The following is a 20,510-nucleotide window of genomic DNA, read 5'->3' on the forward strand; positions in this document are numbered from 1 at the left end:
GAGGGGCATACCTTTGAAAACTATCTTGTGTCTGTCTGACCAACTTCTTCCCACCCCCCTTTGGCCATTCTTCTTTTCCCCCCTTTCTCCCTCCTTTTTGCTTTCTAGTTGTCATGTGGTGAGCAGCTCTAGCCCATCACATGCTCTTTACCAAGAGGCTTTTCCTTACTACCTCAGGCCAAAGCTATGGAAGAAACCAACCATGAACTAAAACTTCTAAAACCATGAACCAATAAATAAATTCTTCCTGCTTTTAAATTCTTTATTTCAGATTATTTGTTATAACAATTAAAGGCTAATACATTATCCTAAGGATAATAGGGAGGATGGAAGATCTCAGCAGAAGCATGGCCCAATTACGCCTGTCCATTAGAGATCCCTCTGGAAACAGAGGCAGGGCAGATCTGAAGGGAACATGAGTAGCATTAGAGAAACCATTTTGGAGGCTTCTGAAGTGATACATACTTAAAATGGCTGGTATTTGTTCTAGCCCAATGGAAAGGAGGGAGCAAATTCAGAAACAGAAAGCAAACATTACTGGCAGCTGATTAAACCTAAGGAGGTGGAATGAGGGAAAGAAAGGATTCTAGGATAACACTCAACTTTTTTGGGTTTAAGTGAATGGGAAATATAAAAGAGACATCATGAAATGAGAATAATCTGTGACAGACTGGAGGTAGAGGCAGAGTTCAAAGAGGAGAACTATATGGAACTGCGTTTGGAAAACAAGACTTTGAAGTGCTTCTGGACATTTAAATCACTCTGTGACCTACGGTAAGCAATGGTCAGTTTGCAATTCAGATCACTGGGGATATATTTGCAAGTCATCATTCATCCAACAAATACTTATTAAATGTCTGCGTTGTCTGAGGTATACTGTAATTGTAACAAAAATGGATGGGATTACCAAAGATGAATGCATGGTGAAACTAGCCTTAGAATGAGGGCGGATCTTTCTGAGGAAAATTAGAGTTTGGCACAGGCAGAGAAATACCTAGAGAAATGTTCAGAAGGAAGATAGAAGGTCAGAGAGAAGACTTAGGAGCAAAGTCACAAGGACAAAGGAAATAAAGTAGGCAGCAATGTCAAGGAAAATAAACCAGAAAGATAAGGCCTGAACGGAGTTAGTTTGGCTCTATCAGGGCACCTGTAACCAAGTGTCAAATAGGAGGCAGAAATCAGATAGCATTGTGAAAAATACTATAAGGGTGGATCTGAAGTGTCCTTTAAAGTGCCCTGAGGTAAGACATCTCGCAAAAAGGGCATGGCTCAAGTGGTAGAGCAACTGACTAGCAAGTACAAAGCCCAGACATCAAACCCCAGGACAGCCAAAAAATGTTAAATTCAACTTTAGAAAAAAGTATGTCTGTATCAAAAACTAAAGGAAAAAGCTTTTGGTTTTCAGAGCCTTTGAGATGATAGATTATGAAGATGAGAGGCTGTGGAACATTTAGTGTGAAATGAGAGTGAGAATATTACCTCCTAAGCACTTTCTCACTTGAACTCCAGATCGCTGAATCTGATTGCAAACTAGTATCACCTCTGGATTAATACAGTCACTGATTCCTCTATTATACAAAATTGAGCAAGCCTCATTAAGGTTCATCAAAACTTGCAGCTACTGGAAACAAAACAAAAAAAATAAATTCCTAATAGCTAGAAATAATCAAGACCCCAATTTCCCACTCATTAAAAAACAGGTCTGGACCTCCTGCCTATGGCAAGCAGCAAGGCTTGGGACTCTGTGCCATGTGGAGTAGCCATGGAAAGGAGAGAGTGTGAGTGAGTATTTCTGGTTTGGATTTCCTGGGCCTGTTTGAACATCCTATAGTACAAAACACACCAGGAGCCTAATTGCAGGCAGACTGAACAGCCTGATGGGAAGATCTCATCTCAAGAGAAGAAAAGTCCAGGCTGGGAAGGTGGCTCAGTGGTAGAACGCTTGCCTTGCATGCCTGAGGCCCTGGGTTCGATTCCTCAGCACCACATAAGCAAAAAAAAAAAAAAAACCGCCGGAAGTGACACTGTGGCTCAAGTGGTAGAGCGTTAGCCTTGTGCTGAAGAGCTGAGGGACAGAGTTCAGGCCCCACGACTGGACCCCCCCCAAAAAAAAAGAGAAGAAAAGTCCAGATTCATGATTTGGTCTACATGTAATTACTCCTGATGAGGAAAGGATACAAAACTATTCAGAACTGGTTGTGGTGTCTGACACTCAGTCAAATAAATTTATGCTGTGTTTTAGGTAGAAGGGGAAGTCAGAGTGAAAAGGAGCTAAAAAACCCAAAGAGCTGCCAAAACACTGGGCGGCAGATTCTGCACCATGTGTAAAGATGGGTTCAGCATGGTAATAACTCATCTCTTCATGATTCATCAGGGACCTTGACCCAAACAACATGGCCACAGAGAGGCCTCAGGACATCTAAAAAGCCTCTCTGTAAAATACTTGAGACATTCTAGAAACTTTCTAAACAATGATTAAACTCTGAAGGATAATGTCTATAGCAGAGCAGAATGGTTGCAAATATGTGCTTTGGAGTCCCAACTCTACCATATGTTAGCTATGTGACTTTTTTTTTTGGAGGGGGGGGATGTATATGCTGATATTGAGGCTTGAACTCATGACCAAAAGCTGTGGATTCCATTCAGTTGGGGCAGTTTCATATACGAATACATAGGACCTACAAGCATACTACAATCTAATATCTGTGAGTTAAAATCTAAAGAATGGACACAGTGTGTTGCCAATGCTAGAAAACCATTCAAGCTACAAGCCTAGACAATATATCAAAGTTGTCATTGAAACTGAGTTTCAAAAGAAAAATAAATGTAAATCTAAATCTAAAAATTACTGAAAGAAAATCAATGAAATCATCTTAGAAAAAGGTCTCATGGAAAAATTGGACGTAAATAAAATAAAAATAGCAATGAAATAAGTAAAGGAAAGGGTTTAAAGGGCAAAACCATAAAAGTCCCAAGAGAAAATGATAATTTCTCAACTTAGGCACTATGAATGGTCTCAAAACCAACTGACCCTTGCCTCGTTATTGCAGTCAAAATTCCAAGGGCTTTTGTCTGGACTCCAGGGTGCTGTAAATGTCAAGTACTTGGCAAGGTAAGAAAAGGAAGAAAGACATCACTCAAGGCATGAAGCCTTTTCCATCTCACCAGCTAGGGACCTAGAATCTGAGCCATATGACACCTAAGCTCTCAAAGAGATACTTCTAGTTCTTCTAATAATTAAATTCCCTGTGAGGAAGGGGTATGGATAGCTGGTTTGGTATGAAATCTGTATCAAAACAAACAATTTTATTCTCCTTTTAAAATGGCAGCAGTGGTCTTAAAGAGCAAGACTGAAATCTGTTCAAGGTTGAGGTGCACATGAGATGCATGCCCTTTGTGGAAAATTCAAACTCTCAGGCAAAAGATAACTAAACCAGAACTCTTGGCTCAAGTTAGAAGGTTCCAATCACCTAGGATTGTGATTGTGGCTGAATTAAATTAGCCTCAGTAAGGATGGAAAGAAATATTGAGCAAGCAAAGAAGCATTTACTAGATGGATGAGAGCCAGCAATATCTCTGACAAAGTGTGGTTTTTGTCCCTCCCAATTAAGTCATATCTTTGAAATCCAATAGGAAAGATCAATCTTTAATGGAGTCCTATACTGTATCCTTTGTAAGTTGAAAACATTTTGTAATGCAAATAAGTGATTTTTTTTTGGTCCAGTTGTGGGGCCTGAACTCTGGGCCTGGGCGCTGTCCCTCAGCTCTTCAGCTCAAGGCTAGCACTCTACCACTTGAGCCACATCCGGCTTTTTTCTTTTTCTTTTTCTTTTTTTTTTTTTGCTTATGTGGTGCTGAGGAATCAAACCCAGGGCCTCAGGCATGCAAGGCAAGCGCTCTACCACAGAGCCACCTTCCCAGCAGATTTTTTTAAATTACTGCAATAAACATAGTTATGCTGGTAGCTTTAGTATGGCCTTGTTTGTGATCATTTGGGTAAATGCTTAAAAGTGGGATTGCTGGATCATAGATGAATGGATCAAGAAAATGTGGTATACATACAATGGAATTCTATGCCTCCATCAGAAAGAATGACACCGCCCCATTTGTTAGAAAATGGAAAGACTTGGAAAAAATTATATTAAGTGAAGTAAGCCAGACCCAAAGAAACATAGGTCCCATGGTTTCCCTTATGTGCAATAACTAACCAGTATATGTCTAGGACAAGCAGAAGAGGTCAAAAGCTACATATGACATATGTACATATGACCATATAACTTGATCCTAAGCGAAATGAACCCCAAGATAGGGACACAAGAGATTTTATCTTTCTTGTTGTTCTTTTTAATGTGCTATGTGATTAACATTGTGCTATGTGATTTTTTGTTGTTGTTTCTTTGTATGTTCTTCCCCCATGGTACAACCCCTGTTGTCACTGTATTTGATTCTGGTGTCTTGCATTTTGTATATACATTTTTCTAATTTGGGGAGGGGAAGAGAAATAACAAAATGCTGAAATAAGGATACAGGATGACCCATTGTAACAATGAGATATACAAGACACTATGTTGAAAACTTTACAACTTGGGGGAGGGGGGAGGTAGGGAGGTGGGGAGCAAAGGCATGACGGGGAAAACAAAGGAGGTGGGTAACAATGCTCAATAAGAATTGGATTCATTACGTTGCTCATGTAACTGTACAGTATCTTTAAAATAATGTATATTTAAAATATATTAAAAATTACTGTAAATTTTCATTCTGGTGAAATCATCTTTTTAAAAGTGGTGACTTGCCAGGAATTTAATCTCTCCTTTGGTATTCATTATTTATTTGAGTATGTACATCCTGTCTGAAACCTCCCACTAAAATCTAGGCTCCCTGATGTATCTGTATATAAAACAGCGCCTGGTACCCAGTATGTGTTCATTTGTTGAATAAAAAGGCTGAGAAAATGATTTAACAAACAACTTAACAAAATATCTTTCACTTAATAGCTGTCTTTGTGTGGCATTATCAAAGCCTAGTGAATATTTTGGAATAAAAGTAGTAGAAAATCTCACACAGGACATATAAAACATAAATATTTAACATTTTTTTCTTTTATAACTTAAGTTGTTTTTGTAGTGCTGGTAACCAAGACAAGTACTCTACCACTGAGCTACAGCCCCAGCTTCCTAAAATTTTATTAGACTATCACAACCAGTCAAAAAATGAGACAGACGCCGGGCGCTGGTGGCTCACGCCTGTAATCCTAGCTACTCAGGAGGCTGAGATCTGAGGATCACGGTTCAAAGCCAGCCCGGGCAAGAAAGACCGTGAGACTCCTATCTCCAATAAACCACCAGAAAACTGGAAGTGGCGCTGTAGCTCAAGTGGTAGAGCGCTCACCTTGAGCTGAAGAGCTGAGGGACAACGCCCAGGCCCAGAGTTCAAGCCCCACGACCGACAAAAAAAAAAAAAAAAAAAAAATGAGACAGACAACTGACAATAAGATTTGAGACCTTTCATCTGCAGAGAAAGTATCTCAAGCTCAAATCTGGTCAACAAGCATCAAAAACTGCAGAGACCCTAAACTGGATGCTGGAACTCAAGAAATTAAGACTCTGAGGGCTGTGTTTTGAAGCCAACCAAGGAAGTCCATCTCCAAAACAAACAGCAAAAAACAGGGCTAGAAATGTGGCTCAAATGTTAGAGCACTAGCTGAGGAAAAAAAAAAAAAGGAAGTTCAAGGCCTTGAGTTCAAGCAAAAATTTTTTTTTAATTCTCCTTTGGTTGTTTGTTTTTAAACATACTCTCCAGGTTTCCCTCTTGTCAGCACCTCTTTATTAGGTTGTTTCTCTTGATTTCACCCAAGCATTTCAAGCTTTAACTATTGGTCACACAAGTTGTATTTCCAATCACAACTTTCTTCTTCTTTCTAAAGCATTTACTCAACTGTCTTCCAAATCTCCACTTAGATTTATCACCAACATCTGTAATATCCCAATGAACTTCTGCCATCTTCTTTGCTCAAGATTTTTATCCCCCCCCCATATTCTTTATCTGTGAAAAGCCCACGTTCCAAAACTTGCAGCTTCCCACACCCCAAACTCATGGGTCATCTTAGCCACTTCCTTTGTGTGTCTGTGTGTGTGCCAGTAGTGGGGCTTGAACTTGGGGCCTGGGTACTACCCCTTAGTTTTTTTCACTCAAGGCTAGAGCTCTACCACTTGAGCCACAGCTCCACTTTTAGCATTTTGGTGGTGGTTAACTGGAGATAAGAATCTCAGGGATAGTCCCGCCGGGGCTGGCTTGAAATCATGATCCTTAGATCTCAGCGTCAGCCTCTGACTAGCTAGGATTATAGGTATGAGCTACTAGCAGCATCCCACTCAATCACAGGTCAAGTCAGTTTCCAAGCCCTATCAAATTTCTTTCTCACTAGCTCATGAGTATGCCTTCTCTCTGCTGCTTTCATGAAGGTGTCGTTGTCGTCGTCGTCGTCGTCGTCGTCGTCATCGTCATCATCATCATCATCATCATCATCATCATCATCATCATCATCATCATCATCCTCCTCATGATCCCCGTGAGTTCTTATGATCACCCTTTGGTGTCTCAGGACTCAGGCTTCACAGCACTATAACCATCCATCACTTAGTGGTTGACAAGGCCCTTGGCAAGCTAGCACCTCTGGGTGGATCTCCTGCCTCATTTCCCATCACCTCTCTATTATACTATACCAAACTATATTATTTCATTCCCCCAAATGCCTACTCAATTTAAATACCCCTTCATCAGCATAGCTAGAACTTTTATCTGAGTTTGTACCTTTCTTCCTGATGCACCTGTAATAAAAGTTGTCTTGAGCTGGGGATATAACTTTACTACTAACACAGGATTTATCACACAGTGTTTCTCTCATTTAATTTTAAGTTACTTGAGGACTGCGACTATCCTTCCTTGAATAGCCACATGCACAACACTTAAAATGTATGAGCCTGGCTCAGGTGGCATGGGCCTGTAAGCCTAGATTTTCAGGAGGCTGAGACCTGGAGGATCATGATCAGTCCAGGCAGAAAAGTTTGAGGGACTCATCTCCAATTAACCAGCAAAATTACAGACTGGAGGTGGCTCATTAAACAAGAAAGCCAAGTAAGAGTACAAGATCCTGAGTTTAACACTGCACACACTGGCTGGAGTCCTTTAGTCAAGTCCCAGCTAGCTAGGAGGCTGAGGCAAAAAGACTGAGTCAAGTTCAAAACTAGCCTAGGTAACACAGTGAGAATCCATCTCAAAAAAAAAGTAATCAAGCTTTTATATAAACAAGAACTTTTATTGTCTTGGTAGTATTTGCTAGACAGATGCTTTACTCCTCGAACCACAACCCCAGCCCATGTAAAAGATGAAGTCTAAGAGGGGGGCAATGAAGGAGTTGGGGAGGTGGGGAAGGAAGGGAATGGTAGGGGGAAAAAAAGGAGGGGCAACAATGCTCAAGAGGAAATGTACTCATTAACTTACTCATTAACTGTAACCCCTCTGTACAGTATCTTTACAATATAAAATATAAAAAAATAAAATAATATAAAATAAAAAGATGAAGTCTCATGTACAATACCCACAACTGGGATAAAGCAATTTGCCAAGAAGAAACATTTAATCATTTTCTAAAATTAACCAACAACATAAGCTGCTGACTTCTAAATATCTGAAGAGGTATGACTGAAGAGATATATATGTACAGTGTGTACCTGGCTAAAATTCTGGTCATCTTTTCAATAATACTTTTCAGTTCTGCTACTTATTATGTTGGTCAAGAAACAAACTCATTCTTTCCTTTTTTGTGTGTCTTCCAGTCCTGGGGCTTGAACTCAGGGCCTGGGGGCACTATCCCTAAGCTTCTCTTGCACAAGGCTAGTGCTCTACCACTTGAGCCACAGCTCCACTTCTGGCTTTTCTGATAGTTAGCAGAGATATGAGTCTCATGGACTTTCCTGCCCAGGCTGGCTTTGAACTGAGATTCTCAGATCTCACCTTCCTACATAGCTAGGATTCCAGGAGTGAGCCTCCTGTACTTGGCTTCTTTTTTTTGGCAATTCTATGGATGGAACCCAGGGCTTCACAAATAGTAACTGTCTAAAGTTATGACTCCAGCCCCAAGAAAGGATCTTAACTGGTTTTATTTAGCCCAGAATTGGACAACACTTCATTCCATAAAATGGAGTCAACTTTCCCCACTCTGCTCTTTTTAACACCCCAAGAGAAAATGAAATCACTCTGCTTTCTCCACCGCCATGTATGACTTTACACACGTGATTATGCTTGAAACACAAGTACAAAATAGCTTAAAGCTACAGTTGATCAGAAATCTTAACACAAATATAACCATCACCTCCTCTACCAAAACAAAGTTATTAAAAAACAGCATACTATTAACCTTTTCCAAAGAGATATTAAGCCGAGGGCTGGTGACTTATGTCTGTAATCCTAGCTACTCAGGAGGCTGAGATCTGAGGATCTCGGTTCAAAGCCAGTCCCGGCATTATCTCCATTATCTCCAATGAACCACTAGAAGTGACCCAGTGACTCAAGCGATAGAGTGCTCTCCTTGAGCTGAAGAGCTCAGGGACATCGCCCAAGCCACGCCACACGACTGACCAAAAAACAGAAACAAAAACAAAAAACAAAAAAAAACACAAAACAAAACAAAACCATATTAACAGAATAGATCTGGTCATATATATACATATATCTGTCAACCCCTGTAGGGTGGGGGGATTTTCACATTGAGACTTTGTGACCCCTGGATTCACTGGTTAAATGGAATCGTTGGTAATCCAACAGAACTTCACTTAGTTTCCTGGTTCCAAAGACTAAAACCAAGGACTTTTCCATGATGGAAATTACTGAGTAAAGCCATATTCAGATCCTATGATAGAACTGGCATTTGACCAAACAATAAAAATGAAAGAAAAATAATGCCCGTGATTTCTTAGGAGTTGACCCTCTTTATAACCATTACTTAACCAACTTCTAAGACAGCAACAAGTACTTTACTTGGAACAACATACACCCACAAAGTCCCGCAGCAGACATGTAAATCGAGTCAATTCCCGTCGATTTACCCATACCTTACACATAAGTAAGAGGGGAAAGAGAGGGTGAGCTTTTTAAAATTAAAACTACGCTTTTGAAATGTTCTATGTCTTGCCAAATTCTGGTGATCGCGTCTGAATTACACGGATTTGACTAAATTCTATTAAGCCAAGTCATCTCACTGGTATTTCTAGCTCTTCACTTTTCTAATCCAGGAGGAACCTGAACAACCACTTGGTGCTTTTTGTAGACCCAAGATGAGACAAATAGGATTCCAGAACTCTTCCATCAGGGATACTGAGGGGGAGGGGAGGGGGAGATGTGAACGCATCTGAAATAGAGCTTACAAGGTAGGGCATAGCAAAGGCTTGAAACGAGGAAATAAAGCAACAAAGGGCTTCACAAAAGAAAATCCTGCAACCTTCCGCCACCTCCCAAAGGAGAGCGCCAGAATTCCCGGCGACCCGGCGCCAGCGCCGTCAGCGCAGAGGAGCCGCGGCCGCGCACCGGACCCGCTCCCCGCACACGCCCCGGACCCGCTCCCGGCACACGCCCCAAGAGGGAGCCAGGCCGGGACCCCCGCCCCGCACCCCAAGAGGAGAAAGAGGCTCAGCACCCTCCGCCCGCCCGCCAGCCGGCCGCGGCGCCGCACTCCCCCGGGGCCGGGCTTCTCCGCCCCGCTCCGCGCGGTGCAGGCCGCGCCCCCTCCCCGCCGCGGTACCCCGGCACGCTCTGAGCCGAAGGACCCCGCAACGGACGCGTGCGAGACACCGGGAGCCCCCGCCCTGGCATCACTCACACAGCCAGAGCGCCGCCACAAGCCCCGAGCACAGCCAGCGCCTGCGGTGCGAGGTTGCCATCAACGTCCCGAGTCGGGCGGACGCTGCCATCGTCCTCTGGGCGCACCGGCCCCGCGCCGCTGGGCCCGGGTCCGCACCGCACTCGGCTCGCAGGACTCGGCAGCTCGAGCGGCCGCTCCACCACGCCAAGATTCCCCGCTGGAGGCCCCGGTTGCTGTAAGCCAGCGGTTCGCCCAGCCCCAGCCTCGGCCCGGCCCCACCCGGCCCCAACAGCCCTCTCATTGGCCAGCCTGGCCCTGTGTGAAGCATGTTATTGGGCGAACTGGTTGTCCCTCAGTCCTCTCGTCTGAGAGTTCCCGCCTTATCGGTCCCACCCTCCGTATCCCAGCGCTGCAGGCCTGGGGCCCGGCGCTTCCCGAGGCTGTGTCTGTCCTCATAGCCCGCCTGCCTGCGTGGCGTCCGCCTGTGGGTCTCGTGGGCCCGGCCTCCCCCAGGGTCTCCTCTGCCGCCCGAGGGTCCAGCACTAGAGGCTTCTCCATTATCGGTGTTCACCGATCTTTGCAAGGTCCCGACCTTGCCGCAGTTTCAGCATGGATTCTTTTCTCCTAGCCTGACTTAAAGAGTAGTTCATTTAGCATAGAAAGAGAATGAGGGAAGGACTGGGGGGGGGGGGGAGGGAAGGGAGGGAAATGTGGGGGGTTAGTGGGAGAATGAGAAATGGGGGAGATGGTAGAGAGGTATGGAGATTCCGGAGAGACTAATGATTCTGTCTAGAACCCACCAACCCCTTGTCCTGTCTTACTAATAAGGTTTCTCCTTCCTTTGCCCAGACTGGATAATTTGTTGCAATGTGAGAAATTGCTCATTTAAAAACACCCCACAGTATAACCCCTGCTTTCACTATAAAAAAAATAAATAAATAAAAAATAAAGAGTTGGCTATGAAATAAATAAATAAATAAATAAAATAAAAACAAGTCTCTCACGCCTGTAATCCTAGCTCCTGAGGAGGCTGAGATCTGAGGATCACGGTTCAAAGCCAGCCCTGGCAGAAAAGTCCATGAGACTCTTATCTCCAATAAACCACTAGAAAGCCAGAAGTTGTTCTGTGGCTCAGGCGGTACAGCCTTGAGCTGAAGAGTGCAGGGACAGCGCCCAAGCCCAGAGTTCAAGCCCCACGACCGAAAAAAAACAAACAAACAACAAAAAGAAAACCACGCTCCTCTTCTGAGGAGCCCCTTTTAGGCTTGGCCAGACAGCTGCCCAAATTGGAACCCTCTCCCACTATATTGAACACAAACGGATGTGTTTTTCTTGTTCATTTTGCCTTTGTTGATCCAAAGTCCTTCTCTTTATATCAATAATAATGGGATCTGATCCTGGACTGCTTTTGCTGATCCTGCTCAAAATGGTTAGCTTGGTCCAGTATGTTACAAACCCAACTAACACAGAAGAGTGTTTGAAAGGCATCTGAGACTAGAAGAGGGAAAAATAAAGACCCAAGCACAAGAAAAGACCAGAATGAGGAAAGCTCAGGAAAGATCCAAGAGGGATAAAGGTGAACAAGTTTTGGACATTTAGGACAAAAGTGGAGAAACCCCTAAATGCAACTCCTCACTTTAGAGATTTTTGTCTAAACTCATTCTGATCTGGATCCTATTATCTTTGCTGGGTTAGCATATTAGGTTTGCACTACAACAAACTCTTAATTACCTCATGATTCATGAGAAAAAAAACTAGAAAGTCATATCAAAACATACGGCTCTATTTTTCCCAGCTGGTCTTTCTGAAGTGTCTACAATACTACATGTGGAAAATGATACAAATGCATTAACTGAACTGAACATACAGAATACCTAGACTCACTTTCAAAAATGATGACATGTGGGGCGCCGGTGGCTCACACCTGTAATCCTAGCTGCTCCAGAGGCTGAGATCTGAGGATGGCGGTTCAAAGCCAGCCCGGGCAGGAAAATCTGTGAGACTCTTAACTCCAATAAACTACCAGAAAACCGGAAGTGGCTGTGTCTCAAGCGACAGAGCACTAGCCTTGAGCTGAAGAGCTGAAGGAGAGCACCCAAGCACAGAGTTCAAGACCCCCTGGTTACTCAATTACAAAAAAGAAGAAGAAGAAGAAGAAGAAGCAGAGCAGCAGCAAGGCGCTCATTGATCACACCTGTAATCCTAGCTGAGATGTGAGGATCAGGATTTCAAAACCAACCCAGGCAGGAAAGTCCATGAGACTCTTACCTCCAACTAGCCAGAAAGTGGAGGTCTAACTTAAGTGGTAGCATGCCCGCTTTGAGCGGAAAAAATGCCAAGCAAGCAAACCAGATTCCAAGTAGAAGCACTAAGCCTTCACAAAACCCAAAACAGCACAAAAACCAAAACAAAACAAAAAAGCCAGAGAACAGAAAAGCATGGGCCAGGTATGAGAAACAGCTGGTTTGCATTTTCAGGGCATTGTAAGGAAAAGAGATGAATGTTGGAAATGTCGGTTGTGATCATATTTTGAAGTCTGCATTTATTCTGTAGGCAATTGTAAGTGAAGAAGTGACAAGCTCAGATCTGTGAGATTTCTAATTTTTTAAATATTTTGATTCAATAAACAATATTCCACATTTATCACTTGAACACTTCATTCATTATAGATGCTGTATAATTGCATATTGTATTATTCTGCACTACCTGCACTTCTTTGGTATATCTTTTTCCACTACAGGGCATCTCCATTTGTTCTATTGTTTCTTTTTTCCAGACTGTCAAGTTTAATAATGTTTTCTTCTTTTTCATGGTTTGTATTGTCTTTTCACCTCCGTATACTACCATTGTAGTATATTAAAATAATATACAAATACAAACATGAAAATTCAGTGTTGTTGGTACAGGGTATGATTTTTTTTTAATGTACAAATGCACCAACGTATAATGTTAAATAATGAAATAACTCATTTGAGGAAATATAAATTTTCCTTTAAAAATGTAAAGAATTATGAAAACAACTCCATAAATCAGCATAAAAATACATCAGAAAAAATGAATATACTAATATGGATGTAATTTATAAATTAATAACACAAATACAACATGCTAATAGGAAACTATGCCATCTTTCTTTGTAAAGAATTTACTCTTTGTAAAGAATTTACACATCATGTGGGCCTTTTTGCTAGCAACCAATGAACTATTAGGTATCCCTAGAGTTTGGGTCATTTCTTAACAGCCTCAGCCCTTTCTAGCCTACTCACTTCCCATTCCCCATTTGAAGGGTGTTTGAGAGAATGCCACCTAGCTGTCATGTCCCAAAGTACATTCAAGAGGACAGGAGTTCGTTTTTCTAGGCAGTGGCTGCTGGGTCTTTAGATAATAATTATCTTCAACTCATCATTTGCATCAGTCTATAGAAGAAAAAGAAGGAGGGCTGATTACCCAAGCCTGCAACCTCTTGGTGGTGCTGGATATTGGGCAGCAGCAGCACCATCTGCTCTGTGGTAGGACTGTCCAGGGAGCAAGGCACCCTACCCTCTCCTTAGGAAGACTCCACTTTGTCTTCAAGTTGCATCTCTTCAAAACCTTGTTCCTTCTCCATAACTTCCATCTTCACAGAGCCTGACAGGTCTCAAGTGGCCTCAGCAGCTGGGGTCTGGGTGGCTGCCAACATCTTGTCCTGGCACTCTGTACCTTCACCCACAATGTGCAACAGCAGCTCCTGCAGCTCCTCCCTCTTCTCCTGGAAGAGCTGGTTGACAAACTCATCTTTCTCCTGATAGAGCTCATCCAGGATTGCCATCTGTTCTTTATAGAATATATGGACTCTTCAGTGGCGCTGATGTGTTCTGACAGCTGGCTGCATCCATGTTGGAGGTCATCTACTTGATTCTGGCAGTCCATCTTGTTGGGCAGGTCATGGACAAAGCAGCTTTTCAGCTTCTTGGAGACCTGTGTGTCCTGTTTCTTGTCCCCAGACATGCTGTGGTTCCAGCTCTTGGGGAAGAGGGCCTGGCGCTACAGCTTTCTCTGACACTGGGCTGCCAGGTTGACCAGGCACCTGCAGCGGGCCTGCTGCTCCTGCAGCTGCTGGCTGAGCTTCTCTTTCTTTGATTCAGCCACTGCTAGCACTTCAAGGTAAAAATCCCACATGGTTTGTCTATGTCCTCTGGGACAGTTACATTAGGAGGAGTTGACTCCTCACGATTTTCTTCTTTGTTGCTCATTCTTTCACCTTCTCTAAGGAAACCCAGGAAGCTCAGCTGGGCCTGGGGCTGCTCATTCTGAAGTCTTGTTGCTGCCAAGCACGTCAATATGTCTTGCAACTTTTGAGGTATAGTCTGGTCCCCCAACTTGGTCTGCCTCTGCTCCTCCTTTACCTGCTCCAGCAGCTGGGTCTGCCTCCGTTGGTGCTAATGCAGGGCTTCCTTATCTGAGGTCAGCTACTGGTTGGTGGCCATGTGCTGTTAACAGGTGGGTCTGAGCTCCTGCAGCTGGGCCAGACACTGGTCATACAGCTCCTGCAGGTTCTAAGCCACTTGGCTCTTTAACTCAGCCATCTCTTTCCATCTTCTAACTTCTCCTCTAGCTGGCCCAGCTTCTCCTGCAGATGTGTCTTCACCTGCTGCTCTGAGTGCAGGATACAGGCAAGATCCCCCTTCTCACTGCTCAGCCCCTGGAGGGCATCCTGCAGCTGAGCCAGCTGATCTTTCAGCTCTCAGTTGCACACGAGTGTACACCTCTTGGTCTCCTGTTCCCTTTCCATTGTCTCAAAGATCTTGTGCCAATCCTTGGCATGCTAATCCCATTCCATGGCCTTCTTCTTCAGTATCAGCAGCAGCTGCTGCTGCTCCAGGTTCTGGACCAAGGCTCTGGTTTTCCTGTATCTGACTATGAAGTTGTTCCTTCAGGTTCTTGAGTTCCTTTTGCATCTGATGGGCCTGAGCAGCTGCTGCTCAGCCTGAAATGGCTCTGCAGGAAGCTGCAGGGGCAGCAGCTCTGACAGCTGCTTTCTCAGTTCCACCAGGTTAGTCTCCAGGTCCAGCATCTGCCTCACCCTTGTTCTTTTTCTTCTCTCAGTTGTCTCACTGCTCGAAGAGCTGCTGGACCTTCTCCTGCCATGTGGAGCTCTCTCCACCCTCCAACTCTTTCATGCTGTCTAGTTGCCTTTCCAACTCTGCCCGCTCTTCTAGTATTCATTTTAACTCATGAATTTTGATCTTTATGTCAGCCTTCTGTGTCAGGAGCACTTTTAGCCTTTCCTGTAGCTTGGTGTTCTCTTCCTCCAGATCCTCATAGCTTCTGGTCTTTCTCTGGAGCTGCAGCTTTATGTTATTCAGGTCTTTAATGAGTTCTAGGTTGTCTGTCTCATTCTGTGTGGTGAAGACTGCAGACAATATCATCTCTACCTCTGTGGTGCACTGTTGTGAAGCCTGCAGGCAGCTGGAAAGACCTTCATACTCCAGTTCTTTTTCATTGGCCACCTGCTGCATGTGGACCAGGGCAGATTGTAAATTGAATTTTTTGTACACCATCATCTGTACTGATAGCTTGTGGAGCTCCAGATCTGTTTTCAGTGCCTTCTGCACAAAGGCCATCTTCTCATTCTCTTTGCCCTGTTGATCCTGCAGGTCTTTCTTTTCCTGCTTCCGTTGTTTGATTTCATTGCAGAGCTGCTGGTTTCAGGTTCTGCTGGAGTCCAGGGCAAGCACCAGGTGTTGGTAGTGCCTCTCTAGATCCTGAGTGTTACTGGGACCTGTGACACTCTTGACCCTGGCAGAGCTTACTGTGCCCAAAGATGGGGGAGGCTCAGGGTCTGCGTGGTCTTTGGCTGCACCCTCAGCTGAATTACAGTCCCCAGTGGTATTTGTCTTGGGATTCCCTCCCTTTTTAGTGTTCTTCTTTTTCTTGGATTCTGCAGGTCCATCAGGACAATTCTCCTGCTGTTATTCTTGCAGTAGTTTCTTTCCTGCAGCTATTTTTTTTTTTTGTCTTGTTTGCTCAGACATCCCAGCACTGAGATGGGGAAGGTGGGTGGGGCACATTCCCAAGCTCTCTGAAATCACCTCTATTTTCCAATCACCACCAACTACATCTACTTCCTATTTTATTCCCCAAATCACCTCGATTCAGTCACTCACTATTCCACATCTCTACCTCCCTCAACTGCTGGTAGTGGTGTAAGCCAATAGAAAGAATACCAGTGCTACTAGGCAGTGGGGAGTGTGGGTGTGGCCTCAATTCTTGAATCCTATTGGTCAGAGATACATGAAAGGTAGAGGGTGTAGCCAGAATATTGTATTCCAATCAGAATGGGTGGAATCACAGCAGCTCCTGCAGCCCCTTCCCCATAAAGCCATTGCCAGTTTATTTGGGGGAAGGGTGGACCTGCTGTATTTGGATAGGTGCAGAGTTTTACAGGTCACCTTTCCTGGCTTCCATCACATAACTGTGGTCACCAGAGTTTCCACCAGACTTCCAACTGCCCTTTAGGAAATGGCACCAAGAAACACAGCTATCTTCCCATGTCCCATGTCTTCAGATCTTTACTCCATGCAGAATTAGCTCTATTGTTCTGACTATATTTTTCTGACACTTGTGCTCTGTCTGGGGAGCCCCTGAGGTTCATAATGGCTGTGATATAACCTGTCTTTATAATCACTCTGAGACTGGAGAGTTCAAGGACATCACAAGTCCAGGGCTCCCCTCCATGAATATTGGCTTTGCTGCATGCAGCATACTAGGCCATGAATAGCAAATATTTGCTAGGCTAAAGGGAATTTGAGGGAGTGAAAATCCATCTTCATTTCTTTTCTTTTCTTTTCTTTTTTTCCCTTTCTGGTCCTGTGGTTTCAACTCAGGCCCTGGGCATTGTCCCTGAGCTCCTTTTGCTAAAGGCTAGCACTTTGCCACTTGAGCCACAGCACCACTAAGGGCTTTTTTTCTGTGATTAATTGGAGATAAGAGTATCATGGACTTTCTTGCTGGGCTGGCTTTGAGCCACAATCCTCCAATCTCAGCCTCCTGAGTAGCTAGGATTATAGGCATGAGCCACTGATGCCCGACTTCATCATACATTTCAATGAAATCTTACTACAACACATGTTCCATATGCTTTGTTTGGTGATCTCAGAGGAGTAAGAAACATAGTCGTGGGAGGAATGCTACTCCAGAATAAAGTTCTTACCAAGTGTGAGAAGTGTGTTCGTTTTTTCCTTTTAATGTCAGGATCCTTGTAAGAATTGGTTGAGATGGGATGGATGCAATGCTAGCCTAGCAGTCAACTAACCAGCCAAATCCAAGGTCCAGTATGTCCAAAATCCTAGTTCTGGGGCAGCCCGCTACCACTCCAGAGCTCTTGGACATCTATTTCAGCACTGGAGTGATTCCTTATCCTCTAGTGATTGATAGGTATGATTTGTGTTTTAATCCCCTGATCATCAAGTATACAAGGTGGTAGCAGACCTTCATAGCTGCCAATCTGCATATTATCACAGCCAGAGGCAAGGAAGAAGGGATATAATAGTCACGGAAGTAAGCAAGGGTTGGAACTTGGACAGCATGGGGACATGGTCCTGCTAGCAATGTACTCTCAATTTGTGTGGTCAACTTTTCCTTCCATGGAAAAATTCATGCTGGTTGTATGGTAAACACTTGTAATCTTATCATCACCTTGAGCCCAAAGAACTGGACTCAAGTAAGAGCAGTGAGACTTAATGCTAAAACTCCAAAGCTATAATTTTCTGGTGTCAAGCCATAGGAAGAAAGTTGACAACTTAATGTCCATCTCTGTGGATGAATGAGCAATAAAATAATGAAGTAATTAATGAATGACTTCTAAAATAAATGAATGGTGGGTATATATATATATATATATATATATATATATATATATATATATATATATATATATATATGCCTTATGTGATTAGTAATTTGCTAGGGTGATAATTCACAATTACTCAAAATACCTAAAACTTGGGGAATTAGGGACCAAATTCTAGTCATTCAGAATATTTATTGAGTTCTGATTTTGCCATCTATTATAAGCCTCATGACTTCTTTATATAATTTAAAGATATTGGAGCGGGGCACTGGTGGCTCACACCTGTAATCCTAGCTACTCAGAAGGCTGAGATCTGAGGATCATGGTTCAAAGCCAGCCAAGGCAGAAAAGTCCCCATGAGACTCTTATCTTGAATTAACCATGCAAACACCAAAAGTGGAGCTGTGGCTTAAAGTGGTAGAGCACTACTATCCTTGAACAAAGAATTCAGGGACAGTGCCTAGAATTCAAGCCCTACAACTTGAAAGAAAGAAAGAAAGAAGGAAAGAAAGAAAAGATACTGGAAACCAACATGTTGAATTCAAACCCTTTTGTACAACTATCTATTGATAATTTAATTTTTTAATAAAGAATTTGGTACAGTTACACATAGGATATCAATTACACACTTGAATTTAGTGTTGGTATTGAGTGAACTGTCCTCCAAGAAAATTAGAAGGGAATTATATTCCATAAACAGTGGTTTTTAATGTTTTAAAGGACTTTTTTCTTTCTTTCTTTTTTTTTTTTTTTGGTCAGTGATGGGGCTTGAACTCTGGGCTTGGGTGCTGTCCCTGCACTCTTCAGCTCAAGGCGAGCACTCTACCACTTGAGCCACAGCACCACTTCCTTAAAGGATTTTTTTTTCCAGTGAAATTTAGCGTCTGGGATTTATCCAAAAGGAAATGGATTTTTTTTTTTTCCAGTTGAAGAGGGCAGTTTGAGTTAATACATAGGGATGGGATTTCAGAAGGTTAGAAATATGGGACATTGAACAGTAGGATAAATTATTGGCAAGGACCAACAATTTTATCATAAAGTGTGAAAATGTGCTAACTCAACTTTCAACCTTTCAACTTTCAGAAATGAAGAAGGTCTGGAATTTGCATCTTGGATATTGCCTTAGCTACTGCGGTATAAATCATGAATATAAATAGGATGGCGGTTTTTTTTAATAAGATGTCAATATTACACTAATAGTGCCATTGTTGTTTTCAAAGAGCCAAAAGAAAAAATACCGAAAAATAAACACCCATAAAGTACAAAAGCAATCAAGAACTAAAAATATATAACGACCACTTGGGGGCGCAGGACTAAAGAGAACACATACCTTTACGACAGCGAAAGGATCAGCGCCACGGTGGCTCGTTGGTCTAGGGGTATGATTCTCGCTTAGGGTGCGAGAGGTCCCGGGTTCAAATCCCGGACGAGCCCTGTTTTTCTCTCCATGAAAGCTTACAGCTACCTTTTAGAGGACAAATAAATGTATAACCTAGGTTACAATGAAACACAAAACTGACCCACATCTTTTGAGCTTAGACCACATTTTACATTCAAATCCTATTAAAAGAAATAGGATGTAAATGTAAAAGTTCTCTAGCAAGCCGTACCTTGAAGCGTCCTTCACCCGCCTGCTCTCAGGGAGGGCAAGTAGAGGGACTGAGAACCACAGGGCTGTCCGACGCGGCGGCGGGGATTAAACCATGGAACCTGAGGTCTGCCGTAGAAGAGCTTGGGGGGGGGGGGGGGGGAGTCCCGGGCAGGGGGGAGCGCCCTGGTTGCCCTAGGACTTAAGATAGCTATTTCATCCTTAGCTTCAAAAAAATGAAGAGAATGGACATTCGCACTCATGGGACCAAAATAATTTCACGTAGGTTCTCGAAATGGGGCCCAGTAAGCAAAATCATCTTTCGTTTCAGTTGGAGGAAGAAGAAAAAGAACGCTGGGCTCGTCCGGGATTTGAACCCGGGACCTCTCGCACCCGAAGCGAGAATCATACCCCTAGACCAACGAGCCGCTCTCGGGAGCAGGCTTGCTGGTACTTCCCTTTAGCTTCACCATCTCTCTCCGCACTTCCTGGCTGACACTGCCCGTGACCTTTTCTCTACCCAAATCCAGAGACCCGAACCCCTTTCCCTCCTGCGCCTGCAGAGCTAGGAGGAACGCGCGTTTGCAGAGTTGGGGGTCGCTTCTCAAATCGTCATTTGGCTCGGGTCGCCCGTGGCCATTCAGCCCACGGAGAAGGCAGACGGGAGCCGGGCAGGGGCGGGCGAGGGGTACGGGTAATTCCCAGATCCCCGCAGCCCGCGCCTGCCGCGGCGGACGGGTGCCCTCAGACCTGGCCGGCCCGCGGCGCGTCGGTAAACGAAGTCCCAGAGCGCCGGGGACTGGGCGGGGACGGAGGGGACGTTCCGGGTCTTAGCTCAGGAAGGAGGGGAGGCGCGATTAACTTTCCCCCAAACTTTGGGTGAATTCTTTTTGTAAGCACCTGGATTGAATTGTTCCAATGGGATATCGCCTTGAGGCCCAGAGAGGGTAAAACAGCTTCCTTAGGGGCGGCGGTGAGGAGAGCGGGTTTGGCAGCCCGAGGGAGAGGAGCTGAAGGGGCGGAGTCTGCTCGCTTCACACAAAGGCCTCCCCTCGGATCCACGGATCTGCGGGTCTACCGGGCTTCGGCCCGTGGGTTTTCAGCTTAGCCTGGTTTTTCAGTGTGGCCTACTATCCTCCCTCCCGCCATCCATCCTTTTAACTTGTGCTTTGTGACAAGCCTGCCGAGACCACTCGTTTCTAGCGCTCTTTCCTCCTTACGCTACCATGAATTCA

General features: G+C 44.1%; 1 protein-coding gene and 2 non-coding genes across 3 annotated transcripts in view; 1 reads left to right on the plus strand and 2 right to left on the minus strand.

Moving 5' to 3' along the window:
• The window catches only part of Mpzl1 (myelin protein zero like 1), a 56,801-nt gene extending 46,704 nt beyond the window's left edge, over positions 1 to 10,097 (minus strand). The window contains exon 1 of the mRNA XM_070034155.1: positions 9,875 to 10,097. Coding sequence (XP_069890256.1) covers positions 9,875 to 9,965 — 91 coding nt within the window. The 5' untranslated portion in view covers positions 9,966 to 10,097. The remainder of the gene's footprint in view (positions 1 to 9,874) is intronic.
• Positions 10,098 to 19,049: 8,952 nt separating this feature from the next.
• On the plus strand, positions 19,050 to 19,121 carry Trnap-agg (transfer RNA proline (anticodon AGG)). The gene has a single exon. It is a non-coding gene; the product is annotated as a tRNA-Pro (tRNA).
• A 510-nt stretch (positions 19,122 to 19,631) lies between these two features.
• Trnap-cgg (transfer RNA proline (anticodon CGG)) lies at positions 19,632 to 19,703 on the minus strand. The gene has a single exon. It is a non-coding gene; the product is annotated as a tRNA-Pro (tRNA).
• Between the last annotated feature and the right edge of the window lie 807 nt (positions 19,704 to 20,510).

The sequence above is a fragment of the Dipodomys merriami genome, unplaced genomic scaffold (assembly GCF_024711535.1).
Source record: "Dipodomys merriami isolate MVZ:Mamm:240054 unplaced genomic scaffold, mDipMer1.0.p SCAF_24, whole genome shotgun sequence".
Lineage (NCBI taxonomy): Eukaryota > Metazoa > Chordata > Mammalia > Rodentia > Heteromyidae > Dipodomys > Dipodomys merriami.